General features: G+C 49.6%; 1 protein-coding gene across 3 annotated transcripts in view; it reads right to left on the bottom strand.

Annotated features, from left to right (window-relative positions):
• The window catches only part of LOC142198366 (mitochondrial inner membrane protein Mpv17-like), a 100,887-nt gene that overhangs the window by 13,037 nt on the left and 72,772 nt on the right, over positions 1-15,078 (bottom strand). The window contains exons 3-8 of one of the 3 annotated variants that reach the window (XM_075269363.1): positions 9,454-9,569; positions 6,640-6,732; positions 6,406-6,501; positions 4,880-4,912; positions 4,734-4,786; positions 3,243-4,282 (exon numbers count right to left, since the gene is read on the bottom strand). In XM_075269363.1, the coding sequence (XP_075125464.1) occupies positions 4,213-4,282; positions 4,734-4,786; positions 4,880-4,912; positions 6,406-6,501; positions 6,640-6,732; positions 9,454-9,569 (461 nt within the window). In that variant the 3' untranslated portion in view covers positions 3,243-4,212. Of the gene's footprint in view, positions 1-3,242; positions 4,283-4,733; positions 4,787-4,879; positions 4,913-6,405; positions 6,502-6,639; positions 6,733-9,453; positions 9,570-15,078 lie in introns of those variants that run through there. The other 2 variants (XM_075269364.1, XM_075269362.1) reach the window with 2 other exon arrangements.

Here is a 15,078-nt window from a genome sequence, read left to right as displayed (position 1 = left end):
TTTCCGCCACCATCATCTCACATCACTTCTGTATCTAGTATCTCATGCCATTTCCGCCACCATCATCTCACATCACTTCTGTATCTAGTTTCTCATGCCATTTCCGCCACCATCATCTCACATCACTTCTGTATCTAGTATCTCATGCCATTTCCGCCACCATCATCTCTCATCACTTCTGTATCTAGTATCTCATGCCATTTCCGCCACCATCATCTCACATCACTTCTGTATCTAGTATCTCATGCTATGTCCACCACCAGCATCTCTCATCACTTCTGTATCTAGTATCTCATGCCATTTCCGCCACCATCATCTCTCATCACTTCTGTATCTAGTATCTCATGCCATTTCCGCCACCATCATCTCACATCACTTCTGTATCTAGTATCTCATGCCATGTCCGCCACCATCATCTCTCATCACTTCTGTATCTAGTATCTCATGCCATGTCCACCACCAGCATCTCTCATCACTTCTGTATCTAGTATCTCATGCCATTTCCGCCACCATCATCTCACATCACTTCTGTATCTAGTATCTCATGCCATGTCCGCCACCATCATCTCTCATCACTTCTGTATCTAGTATCTCATGCCATGTCCACCAATAGCAACTCTCATCACTTCTGTATCTAGTATCTCATGCCATGTCCGCCACCATCATTTCACCTCACTTCTGTATCTAGAATCTCATGCCATGTCCGCCACCATCATCTCACAGTCCTTGTCCTAGCCTATTATTGGGAAATTTAGCCCCTCCACCAGGATATTGTAGCCAACCACTGGGATATACAAGCTCATCATCGGGATATAGGAGGCCACCACCTTGATATAGGTGCTCACCGTTAGGCTATAGGGTACCAAAACCAGAATATAAGAGCCGACAAACAGGATATAGGACCTCCTATCAGGATATAAGAGCTCAGTATTGAAATAAAGCCCAGGACATAGGACCTCACCCTCAGGATATAGAAGCCTATAACAGGGATATAGAGCCCACCATCGAGATTTAGGAGCTCACCGCCAGGATACATGAACCCGCCAAACTAAGTTCCTGGTGGAATTGGACAAGCAGCATTTCCTTTAATCTAAAGAACAAAGGATGTATATCTATCATCTCCGAGACGTAGCTTGAGAGGTAGAGCCTCCAGCACAGGGACCTTTCCTGGACTCTTGGCCAGCTATACCACATCATCCAGGCAGAGGATGATAGGATGAGATACACAGTTCAACATCACATGATAGGATTAGATACACAGCTCAGTAGTGGGTGGCACAGGACATGGACCACATGGATCAGTGTCTGGGGTCATCAGTCAGAGCTGCGTTCCTCTCCAGGTACTTAATGGATTACTTGCTGTATTGCTTGGAGCTGTCGTTGCGGATTAGTGACCACGCTCGGTGAGGATGACGATCTTACCGGTATTAATACTGACATCGCACCGGCTCATTCACCGTTTCAGGAAAATCAAGGTCATTGATGCTGCCGAGTGACAGAAAGATGGACAAGAGCCATCTCTGAGAACAGCTCTGGATGTGACTGGAGCATAAGACGTGAGGCTACGGTAGAAATAAACAAGAGCTCTCTCCTGAAGGTCACCACTAGAAGTAAACCCCATCGAAACGCACTGTGCATGCAAGAAGCCCCAAACATCAAGTGAAAAATATCCCCATGGAGGAGGGGACTGTCAGATACGTAGACCGCTAAAAGACGCGCCTATGGGGGATTAGAGACTAGGGGGCACTTACTTGTTGTGGAGTTGTTTCTTCTTGTTTTTCTCACTTCCATACCTTTCTCTATCGAGCACCTACTGAGAGGGGCACACAAGGGGGCACTTACTTTTTCACATGAGAGTATTTGTGCTGTGTATTTTCCTGTGACAGGTATACGGAGTGGATGCGTGTATACAGAGATTATGGAGTGACCACGTGTCCTCCCTGGTGCTCGTCTCTTGGCTTGGCGAGGCCCGGCTGGCAGCATTTTTGTTGTGTTTCTGAGTTTCCGGGAGAGAAAAGAGAACAGAACGCTTTCTATTATCTGTGGGTGCCGAGACGGCGACTTAATGATGGCAGCGACGTCGGAGACTCGTTCGCTGCAGCTCTCCGTAAATGGCTTTAATTTCTCATTACAGGCTGAACACCTGAGCACCTGGGCATCGATACACGTGTGTCAGCACCAGCCAAGCTCCGAGCCCACGTACTCAACGCGTTCTCCAACAGATTCCCCTTATCAGTGTCTCTTCAGAGAGCGCACCACTGACACTCATGTCTGGGATTCTCTATTCTATGTGGAAGTTTATTCTCTGGACCTGACTCCCATCCAAACTCCTTCCTGATCTACCCACTCGGTTTCTACCACACAACCTCTTCGCCTGATCTCCATGACACATACCTTCTTCAGATGTTCTTCAGACTAAGCTCCTTCTAAACTTCTCCGTCCAGTTTTCTCTCTCATCTCCTCAATCTTTCCATGTTACCTCCAACTCTCTACCCAGTAGCCATTCTACATGACTTCCTCTTCGCCCCCTACTACCCTCTTCCATCTGCTCAACCTTTCCCCATGACCTCCAACTCTATTTCAGTATCTTCCCATATCATCAACCTTTCCCCATGACCTACACCTCTAAACCCAGTATCCTCTCCCATGTCCTCGAAATTTGCACATGACCTCCACCTCTTCCATCTCCTCAACATGACCTCCAACTTTCCCTCAACATCTTCTAACATCTCCACGTTTTCCCAATATCTTCTCCAGTTCCCTAAACTGTCTCTTTACGACCTCCATCCAGTAACTTCTCCCAACTCGTCCTTTTTGCATGTCCTCGACTACTAGCCTAATCCAATCTCTGCCAAATCACAAATGTTTTCCTATTTCCTCAACGCCTTATCACCGATCTGCACTTTTTTCAGGGCTCAGTCTGCCCATATAACATACCCTTACTCCGCCTGAGAACTATCTCCAAACTCTTCACTAACCGTATCCTTAGCTCCTAACCTCCCCCTGACCTCTACTTCTATCTTACCCCCAACCTATAATATCTTCTCATCTTGACCTCTGCCTACAAGCATCTTTACACCCATCTCCACCTGACTTCTGGCCCCACATCTCTTCTCAGATTCCTACAGCACCCCTGATCTTCTATTTGCATTCAATATAGGGGCTTATCCTGAATCTTTCCATTGGAAGTTGACTGTACCGAGTTGTCCATGGAGGAGCTGTCCTTCCAAGCCTTTGCCTCGTTCTTCTGACCATCCCACTTCCCACACTCCTGACTCCATCCAACTTTGTCTATCACTTTATTGGAAGGGAAGATACAAACAACATTCCAGACATATCCCTGAGAGAGACCCTAGAAAACAGGATCGGTATGGTGGACACCAGTCATCTGGATCCATGTACCACTCTTGGATAGACCGCCACAGGAGTTGTATCGACTGAATATAAATCCATAAGGCATAAGAAATGTTACAGCTTATCAAATAAGTGAGGACGGGTTCTGCTAGTAATAGTGTGGCCAGACAATTGACGGATCCCAGTAGTAACACCAGTCAAGGCAGCTGACGGATCCCAGCAGTAATACCGGAGTCCAGACAGCCGATGGATCCCAGCAGTAGCACCGGAGTCCAGACAGCTGACCAGAATCCAGATAGCTGACCAGATTCCAGATAGCCAATGGATCCAGCAGTAACACCAGAGTCCAGACAGCTGACAGATCCCAGGAGTAATACCGGAGTCCAGACAGCCGATAGATCCCAGAAATAACCGGATTCCAGACAGTAACACCGGAGTCCAGATAGCTAATGGATCCCAGCAGTAATAACGGAGTCCAGACAGCCAATGGATCCCAACACTAATATTAGAGTCTAGACAGCTGACTGATCCCTGCAATAATACCGGAGTCAAGATAGCTGATGGATCCCAGCAATAATACTGGAGTCCGGACAGCCGATGGATCCCAACAATAATATCGGAGTCCAGAAAGCTGACGGATCCCAGCAGTAATAAAGGAGTCCGGACATCCGACAGATCCCAGCAATAATACTGAATACAATTGACAGATCCCTAGGACAATGCCCTTTATATGATGCAGCAGTCCAGGTTCTTCACATTGAAAGTTTGGACATGGCACGTCCACCAGGTCTGGTCACAATCTGGAGGTGGAGGCTTCAATCTGTAGAGGAGGCCACCCTTGGGAGTTGTTGGTTGGGGTCAGGCCTGGTTCGCCTTCCAGGAGAGGTAAGAATTCCAGACGATGGCCACAACCTGCACCACGGCCAGCCTGGACATGAAGACAGAACGTGTGTATTGTAGACATTACATAACGGAGCCTCAGCATCTCTGATAGTGGATGACAAGAGTTATACTCCATAAATACTGGGGGGGGGGGGGTAATACTGAAATATGGCATCATGTTAATATATTACAAAGGCCCACTATATGTCTGGAGATGTTGTGCTATGCAGTTCTTGGCCACTGGGAGTGCTGTTTGGAGAAATTACCCTTCACTTCCAGTATAACTGTACCCTACCATGGAGTCCAGGCTGCTAAGTCTGTGCACACACACAGTCATCTCCTGTAATACTCTGTGCTGCTGGACTGTATCCCTACCATGGAGTCCAGGCTGCACAGGTCAGTTCCACACCCCCTCTGTAGGATATTCTTAGGGCCAGCTGCGGGTCACAGTCCAGGCATCGCCCGTATCGCCCCAGATCACAGCTCTGCATACTTACCGGTAATGCAATGGGACGAAGTAAAAATTTGCAATTTGCACCGCCGGCCATAACTGCATGGAAAGATGAAATCAGAAGAGAAGTGGAGCGGATCAGGGGCCACATGTGCAGGGGCCCCAAAACTCAAGTATCAAATAGAAACTTACATAATAATTGGTGATTAAAGCGTCTTTATAATCCTGCAACAGAAGAAAGAAGATCAGAGCAGTGAGGCAAAGGAAGGGTTAACCGGTGGCTAGACCACTGAGCTGACACTCCAAACATCATGACCTGAGTCCCACCATATAACAGATGGGGGTATCTCCTGTATTTGTCAGAAGAAGAAGGGAGAGCCCCCTATATCTAGAGGATGTACACGGGGTCTACTCTATATCTGGAGGAAGGGCATGACGGCGTCCCCTATATCTAGAGGAAGGACGTGACGGTGTCCCCTATATCTAGAGGAAGGACGTGATGGTGTCCCCTATATCTAGAGGATGTACACGGGGTCTACTCTATATCTGGAGGAAGGGCATGACGGCGTCCCCTATATCTAGAGGAAGGACGTGACGGTGTCCCCTATATCTAGAGGAAGGACGTGATGGTGTCCCCTATATCTAGAGGAAGGACATGATGGTGTCCCCTATATCCAGAGGAAGGACATGATGGTGTCTCCTATATCTAGAGGAAGGACGTGATGGTGTCCCCTATATCTAGAGGAAGGACATGATGGTGTCCCCTATATCTAGAGGAAGGACATGATGGTGTCCCCTATATCTAGAGGAAGGACATGATGGTGTCTCCTATATCTAGAGGAAGGACGTGATGGTGTCCCCTATATCTAGAGGAAGGACGTGATGGTGTCCCCTATATCTAGAGGAAGGACATGATGGTGTCCCCTATATCTAGAGGAAGGACATGATGGTGTCGCCGATATCTGGAGGAAGGACGTGATGGTGTCCCCGATATCTAGAGGAAGGACATGATGGTGTCCCCTATATCTAGAGGAAGGACATGATGGTGTCGCCGATATCTGGAGGAAGGACGTGATGGTGTCCCCGATATCTAGAGGAAGGACATGATGGTGTCCTCTATATCTAGAGGAAGGACATGATGGTGTCCCCTATATCTAGAGGAAGGACTTGATGGTGTCCCCTATATCTAGAGGAAGGACATGATGGTGTCCCCTATATCTAGAGGAAGGACATGATGGTGTCCCCTATATCTAGAGGAAGGACATGATGGTGTCTCCTATATCTACGCCCGTCCGCTCTCAGGTCCGCCGATGGTTTAGACTTCCTTTCTCTGCAGTAATTTGATAACAATGAATGAAAGGGAGACATAAATCTGACATCACATCTTTGGGAGATGAGGCGGCAGTGCGGGGTCTTCTTGGTGCCCCCATCACATGGTTATGTCTATAAATAGGGTCTGACAGGTCATGTGACTTCTATCGGTGTCTGCAGGTAATTTGGCACCATTGTCACTTCCCACCGATCCCAATGTCTGATGTTTGAAGAACTAATGTCTTCCGCTCACCCCGACCTCTTGTCACCGTCATCAAGACGTTCTCATCAGACTTTATTTACACAGATTATACCTTCCAGATGAGACCTGGAGGACGGCCAAACACATGAAGACCCCCGCACCCTCCCCAGGGAGCGCAGTAACCCTTCCTCTGCCATGGATTTACCCGCTTCAGTTTGTCCCAGATTTCCTCTTTAGAGAGTCCATTCAACGAACCAACAATGGTCAGGAAGCATCCAAGAAAGCAAGGAGCGAACCCGCCCTGTAAGACAGAATGTACAACGCTAAGTGTACAACATCTCGAAGACCCATGTCTTGGCACCCATCATCTGACCCCTCACTGGACCTCCTCGGGGGGAACTCTGGGTGAGAAGGGAGATATCAGTATGGCCATCCTTACCTGGTCCACCAGCATCTTCTTTACTGCTGCAGACTTACTGCTGCCAGGAACAAGACCATCCAGAACTTTGTACCACCCTCCGACCACTGGACCCTACGTGAGAAGAAGCAATGTAGTATACGGGGGTAGAAACATTATCACTTATATATAATACTCTACCATCCACACCGCACATCTGTTCCAGCATCATCATCTTTCTTCTGCACCGCACATCTGCCCCGACACCTCCTCCTCCATGTCTACACCACACATCTGCCCCGACACCTCCTCATCCATGTCTACACCACACATCTGCCCCGACACCTCCTCCTCGTCTACACTACACATCTGCCCCGACACCTCCTCCTCCTCGTCTACGCCACACATCTGTCCCGACACCTCCTCCTCGATGTCAACGCCACACATCTGCCCCGACACCTCCTCCTCCTCCATGTCTACACCACACATCTGCCCCGACACCTCCTCCTCCTCCATGTCTACACCACACATCTGCCCCGACACCTCCTCCTCCTCCATGTCTACACCACACATCTGCCCCGACACCTCCTCCTCCTCCATGTCTACACCACACATCTGCCCCGACACCTCCTCCTCCTCCATGTCTACACCACACATCTGCCCCGACACCTCCTCCTCCTCCATGTCTACACCACACATCTGCCCCGACACCTCCTCCTCCTCCATGTCTACACCACACATCTGCCCCGACACCTCCTCCTCCATGTCTACGCCACACATCTGCCCCGACACCTCCTCCTCCATGTCTACGCCACACATCTGCCCCGACACCTCCTCCTCCATGTCTACGCCACACATCTGCCCCGACACCTCCTCCTCCATGTCTACGCCACACATCTGCCCCGACACCTCCTCCTCCTCCATGTCTACACCACACATCTGCCCCGACACCTCCTCCTCCTCCATGTCTACACCACACATCTGCCCCGACACCTCCTCCTCCATGTCTACACCACACATCTGCCCCGACACCTCCTCCTCCATGTCTACGCCACACATCTGCCCCGACACCTCCTCCTCCATGTCTACGCCACACATCTGCCCCGACACCTCCTCCTCCATGTCTACGCCACACATCTGTCCCGATACCTCCTCCTCCATGTCTACGCCACACATCTGTCCCGATACCTCCTCCTCCATGTCTATGCCACACATCTGCCCCGACACCTCCTCCTCCTCTACGCCACACATCTGCCCCGACACCTCCTCATCCATGTCTACACCACACATCTGCCCCGACACCTCCTCCTCGTCTACACCACACATCTGCCCCGACACCTCCTCCTCCTCGTCTACGCCACACATCTGTCCCGACACCTCCTCCTCCATATCTACGCCACACATCTGCCCCGACACCTCCTCATCCATGTCTACGCCACACATCTGCCCCGACACCTCCTCCTCGTCTACACCACACATCTGCCCCGACACCTCCTCCTCCTCGTCTACGCCACACATCTGTCCCGACACCTCCTCCTCCATGTCAACGCCACACATCTGTCCCGACACCTCCTCCTCCATGTCTACACCACACATCTGCCCCGACACCTCCTCCTCCATGTCTACACCACACATCTGCCCCGACACCTCCTCCTCCATGTCTACGCCACACATCTGCCCCGACACCTCCTCCTCCATGTCTACGCCACACATCTGTCCCGATACCTCCTCCTCCATGTCTACGCCACACATCTGTCCCGATACCTCCTCCTCCATGTCTATGCCACACATCTGCCCCGACACCTCCTCCTCCTCTACGCCACACATCTGCCCCGACACCTCCTCATCCATGTCTACACCACACATCTGCCCCGACACCTCCTCCTCGTCTACACCACACATCTGCCCCGACACCTCCTCCTCCTCGTCTACGCCACACATCTGTCCCGACACCTCCTCCTCCATGTCTACACCACACATCTGCCCCGACACCTCCTCCTCCTCGTCTACGCCACACATCTGTCCCGACACCTCCTCCTCCATGTCAACGCCACACATCTGTCCCGACACCTCCTCCTCCATGTCAACGCCACACATCTGCCCCGACACCTCCTCCTCCATGTCAACGCCACACATCTGCCCCGACACCTCCTCCTCCATGTCAACGCCACACATCTGCCCCGACACCTCCTCCTCCTCGTCTACGCCACACATCTGCCCCGACACCTCCTCCTCCTCGTCTACAACACACATCTGCCCCGACACCTCCTCCTCCTCGTCTACGCCACACATCTGCCCCGACACCTCCTCCTCCTCGTCTACAATACACATCTGCCCCGACACCTCCTCCTCCATGTCTACACCACACATCTGTCCCGACACCTCCTCCTCCATGTCTACACCACACATCTGTCCCGACACCTCCTCCTCCATGACTACACCACACATCTGCCCCGACACCTCCTCCTCCATGTCTACACCACACATCTGCCCCGACACCTCCTCCTCCATGTCTACGCCACACATCTGTCCCGACACCTCCTCCTCCATGTCTACGCCACACATCTGTCCCGACACCTCCTCCTCCATGTCTACGCCACACATCTGCCCCGACACCTCCTCCTCCATGACTACACCATACATCTGCCCCGACACCTCCTCCTCCATGTCTACACCACATCTGTCGCGGCACACCCAAGTTCTCTTTGTTTCATAGGACAGATTAGTTGTTGGGTGAACTGTTAATAAAATTGGGGGGTAGGAGGGTAGTTGTCAGGTTATACAGGGTGCGGCGGGTGAGGGGGTGGGGTGATGCTTTGGGGTCTTTGGTATTTTGTACCCAGGTCTGATTGTTACCACAAAGCAGAATCCAACTCCCATCATCTTCATGGTCCTCTCTAAGCTGTGACCGTGGAGGCCTCTCTTCTCCACCAACTGCTGAGAGATGACATCACCAACCCCAACCAGGGACCCTGTGAGACGAGAGCCAGGTTAGGGGCCTGCAAGGCATGATGGGGGTTGTCATTATTACAGGGAAGATTGGAGTATTCCTCACTCATTGCATTGGGTAAGAAGATGGAGGACGGGGACAACGAGGACTTGTTGTGATGGTGGTAGGTGCTGGTGGGCGGGGCCCTGTGTGTGCCAGCCAATCAGCTTGTATTATATATGTGACAGTGATTTATAGGGACCGCTCAGATGTGGTGGAGTCTGGGGCGGTACTGGAGAACTACAAGTGACAAAAGTTCACAGGCAGGAACAAGAACTGACACATTGCTGCAAAACTGCTGAAAAATCCAGCGGACACTAAACCCGTAATACACAAAGGAGATGAAACCTGCAGCGAGAGGAGATCGGTGACGGGAAAATCTGCTATGTGTGAATTCACCCAAAACGTGACCTGTCAGACCGTCTCCTCTGTAATAATAGTGATCAGTGCGAGGATCGGAGAGCGGAGGCCTCAACCTGCGGCAGCACACTGCTGACCCCTAGTGCTCACCTCAGAGAATGCAGCCAATGCAGGGGAGAGGCCGACTGTAGGACAGGGGAGTACAATCTATTACTATCTGTTATCAGCCATGTCAGGAGAGGAGAGGCCGACTGTAGGACAGGGGAATACAATCTATTACTATCTGTTATCAGCCATGTCAGGAGAGGAGAGGCCGACTGTAGGACAGGGGAGTACAATCTATTACTATCTGTTATCAGCCATGTCAGGAGGGGAGAGGCCGACTGTAGGACAGGGGAATACAATCTATTACTATCTGTTATCAGCCATGTCAGGAGAGGAGAGGCCGACTGTAGGACAGGGGAATACAATCTATTACTATCTGTTATCAGCCATGTCAGGAGAGGAGAGGCCGACTGTAGGACAGGGGAATACAATCTATTACTATCTGTTATCAGCCATGTCAGGAGGGGAGAGGCCGACTGTAGGACAGGGGAATACAATCTATTACTATCTGTTATCAGCCATGTCAGGAGAGGAGAGGCCGACTGTAGGACAGGGGAATACAATCTATTACTATCTGTTATCAGCCATGTCAGGAGAGGAGAGGCCGACTGTAGGACAGGGGAATACAATCTATTACTATCTGTTATCAGCCATGTCAGGAGAGGAGAGGCCGACTGTAGGACAGGGGAGTACAATCTATTACTATCTGTTATCAGCCATGTCAGGAGAGGAGAGGCCGACTGTAGGACAGGGGAATACAATCTATTACTATCTGTTATCAGCCATGTCAGGAGGGGAGAGGCCGACTGTAGGACAGGGGAATACAATCTATTACTATCTGTTATCAGCCATGTCAGGAGGGGAGAGGCCGACTGTAGGACAGGAGAATACAATCAATTACTATCTGTTATCAGCCATGTCAGGAGAGGAGAGGCCGACTGTAGGACAGGAGAATACAATCTATTACTATCTGTTATCAGCCATGTCAGGAGGGGAGAGGCCGACTGTAGGACAGGAGAATACAATCAATTACTATCTGTTATCAGCCATGTCAGGAGAGGAGAGGCCGACTGTAGGACAGGAGAATACAATCTATTACTATCTGTTATCAGCCATGTCAGGAGAGGCCGACTGTAGGACAGGAGAATACAATCTATTACTATCTGTTATCAGCCATGTCAGGAGAGGAGAGGCCGACTGTAGGACAGGGGAATACAATCTATTACTATCTGTTATCAGCCATGTCAGGAGAGGAGAGGCCGACTGTAGGACAGGGGAATACAATCTATTACTATCTGTTATCAGCCATGTCAGGAGAGGAGAGGCCGACTGTAGGACAGGGGAGTACAATCTATTACTATCTGTTATCAGCCATGTCAGGAGAGGAGAGGCCGACTGTAGGACAGGGGAATACAATCTATTACTATCTGTTATCAGCCATGTCAGGAGGGGAGAGGCCGACTGTAGGACAGGGGAATACAATCTATTACTATCTGTTATCAGCCATGTCAGGAGAGGAGAGGCCGACTGTAGGACAGGGGAATACAATCTATTACTATCTGTTATCAGCCATGTCAGGAGAGGAGAGGCCGACTGTAGGACAGGGGAATACAATCTATTACTATCTGTTATCAGCCATGTCAGGAGAGGAGAGGCCGACTGTAGGACAGGGGAGTACAATCTATTACTATCTGTTATCAGCCATGTCAGGAGAGGAGAGGCCGACTGTAGGACAGGGGAATACAATCTATTACTATCTGTTATCAGCCATGTCAGGAGGGGAGAGGCCGACTGCAGGACAGGGGAATACAATCTATTACTATCTGTTATCAGCCATGTCAGGAGAGGAGAGGCCGACTGTAGGACAGGAGAATACAATCTATTACTATCTGTTATCAGCCATGTCAGGAGAGGCCGACTGTAGGACAGGAGAATACAATCTATTACTATCTGTTATCAGCCATGTCAGGAGAGGAGAGGCCGACTGTAGGACAGGGGAATACAATCTATTACTATCTGTTATCAGCCATGTCAGGAGAGGAGAGGCCGACTGTAGGACAGGGGAATACAATCTATTACTATCTGTTATCAGCCTTGTCAGGAGGGGAGAGGCCGACTGTAGGACAGGGGAATACAATCTATTACTATCTGTTATCAGCCATGTCAGGAGAGGCCGACTGTAGGACAGGGGAATACAATCTATTACTATCTGTTATCAGCCATGTCAGGAGAGGCCGACTGTAGGACAGCGGAATACAATCTATTACTATCTGTTATCAGCCATGTCAGGAGAGGCCGACTGTAGGACAGGGGTATACAATCTATTACTATCTGTTATCAGCCATGTCAGGAGAGGAGAGGCCGACTGTAGGACAGGGGAATACAATCTATTACTATCTGTTATCAGCCATGTCAGGAGGGGAGAGGCCGACTGTAGGACAGGAGAATACAATCTATTACTATCTGTTATCAGCCATGTCAGGAGAGGAGAGGCCGACTGTAGGACAGGAGAATACAATCTATTACTATCTGTTATCAGCCATGTCAGGAGAGGAGAGGCCGACTGTAGGACAGGGGAATACAATCTATTACTATCTGTTATCAGCCATGTCAGGAGGGGAGAGGCCGACTGTAGGACAGCGGAATACAATCTATTACTATCTATTATCAGCCATGTCAGGAGAGGCCGACTGTAGGACAGGGGAATACAATCTATTACTATCTGTTATCAGCCATGTCAGGAGAGGAGAGGCCGACTGTAGGATAGGAGAATACAATCTATTACTATCTGTTATCAGCCATGTCAGGAGAGGAGGGCCGACTGTAGGACAGGGGAATACAATCTATTACTATCTGTTATCAGCCATGTCAGGAGAGGAGAGGCCGACTGTAGGACAGGGGAATACAATCTATTACTATCTGTTATCAGCCATGTCAGGAGAGGAGAGGCCGACTGTAGGACAGGGGAATACAATCTATTACTATCTGATATCAGCCATGTCAGGAGAGGAGAGGTCGACTGTAGGACAGGGGAATACAATCTATTACTATCTGATATCAGCCATGTCAGGAGAGGAGAGGCTGACTGTAGGACAGGGGAATACAATCTATTACTATCTGTTATCAGCCATGTCAGGAGGGGAGAGGCCGACTGTAGGACAGGGGAATACAATCTATTACTATCTGTTATCAGCCATGTCAGGAGAGGAGAGGCCGACTGTAGGACAGGGGAATACAATCTATTACTATCTGTTATCAGCCATGTCAGGGGAGGCCGACTGTAGGACAGGAGAATACAATCTATTACTATCTGTTATCAGTCATGTCAGGAGAGGAGAGGCCGACTGTAGGACAGCGGAATACAATCTATAACTATCTGTTATCAGCCATGTCAGGAGAGGAGAGGCCGACTGTAGGACAGGGGAATACAATCTATTACTATCTGTTATCTGCCATGTCAGGAGAGGCCGACTGTAGGACAGGGGAATACAATCTATTACTATCTGTTATCAGCCATGTCAGGAGAGGAGAGGCCGACTGTAGGACAGGGGAATACAATCTATTACTATCTGTTATCAGCCATGTCAGGAGAGGAGAGGCCGACTGTAGGACAGGGGAATACAATCTATTACTATCTGTTATCAGCCATGTCAGGAGAGGAGAGGCCGACTGTAGGACAGGAGAATACAATCTATTACTATCTGTTATCAGCCATGTCAGGAGAGGAGAGGCCGACTGTAGGACAGGGGAATACAATCTATTACTATCTGTTATCAGCCATGTCAGGAGAGGAGAGGCCGACTGTAGGACAGAGGAATACAATCTATTACTAAATGCTATCAGCCATGTCAGGAGAGGAGAGGCCGACTGTAGGACAGGGGAATACAATCTATTACTATCTGTTATCAGCCATGTCAGGAGGGGAGAGGCCGACTGTAGGACAGAGGAATACAATCTATTACTAAATGCTATCAGCCATGTCAGGAGAGGCCGACTGTAGGACAGGGGAATACAATCTATTACTATCTGTTATCAGCCATGTCAGGAGAGGCCGACTGTAGGACAGGAGAATACAATCTATTACTATCTGTTATCAGCCATGTCAGGAGAGGAGAGGCCGACTGTAGGACAGGGGAATACAATCTATTACTATCTGTTATCAGCCATGTCAGGAGAGGCCGACTGTAGGACAGGGGAATACAATCTATTACTATCTGTTATCAGCCATGTCAGGAGGGGAGAGGCCGACTGTAGGACAGGGGAATACAATCTATTACTATCTGTTATCAGCCATGTCAGGAGAGGAGAGGCCGACTGTAGGACAGGGGAATACAATCTATTACTATCTGTTATCAGCCATGTCAGGAGAGGAGAGGCCGACTGTAGGACAGGGGAATACAATCTATTACTATCTGTTATCAGCCATGTCAGGAGAGAAGAGGCCGACTGTAGGACAGGGGAATACAATCTATTACTATCTGTTATCAGCCATGTCAGGAGGGGAGAGGCCGACTGTAGGACAGGGCAATACAATCTATTACTATCTGTTATCAGCCATGTCAGGAGAGGAGAGGCCGACTGTAGGACAGGAGAATACAATCTATTACTATCTGTTATCAGCCATGTCAGGAGAGAAGAGGCCGACTGTAGGACAGGAGAATACAATCTATTACTATCTGTTATCAGCCATGTCAGGAGAGGAGAGGCCGACTGTAGGACAGGAGAATACAATCTATTACTATCTGTTATCAGCCATGTCAGGAGAGGCCGACTGTAGGACAGGGGAATACAATCTATTACTATCTGTTATCAGCCATGTCAGGAGAGGAGAGGCCGACTGTAGGACAGGGGAATACAATCTATTACTATCTGTTATCAGCCATGTCAGGAGAGGCCGACTGTAGGACAGGGGAATACAATCTATTAATATCTGTTATCAGCCATGTCAGGAGGGGAGAGGCCGACTGCAGGACAGGGGAATACAATCTATTACTATCTGTTATCAGTCATGTCAGGAGAGGAGAGGC

This window comes from Leptodactylus fuscus, chromosome 3, assembly GCF_031893055.1.
Source record: "Leptodactylus fuscus isolate aLepFus1 chromosome 3, aLepFus1.hap2, whole genome shotgun sequence".
NCBI lineage: Eukaryota > Metazoa > Chordata > Amphibia > Anura > Leptodactylidae > Leptodactylus > Leptodactylus fuscus.
The sequence above is the reverse complement of the archived record's forward strand: the minus strand, read 5'-3'. Positions and strand labels throughout refer to the sequence as shown.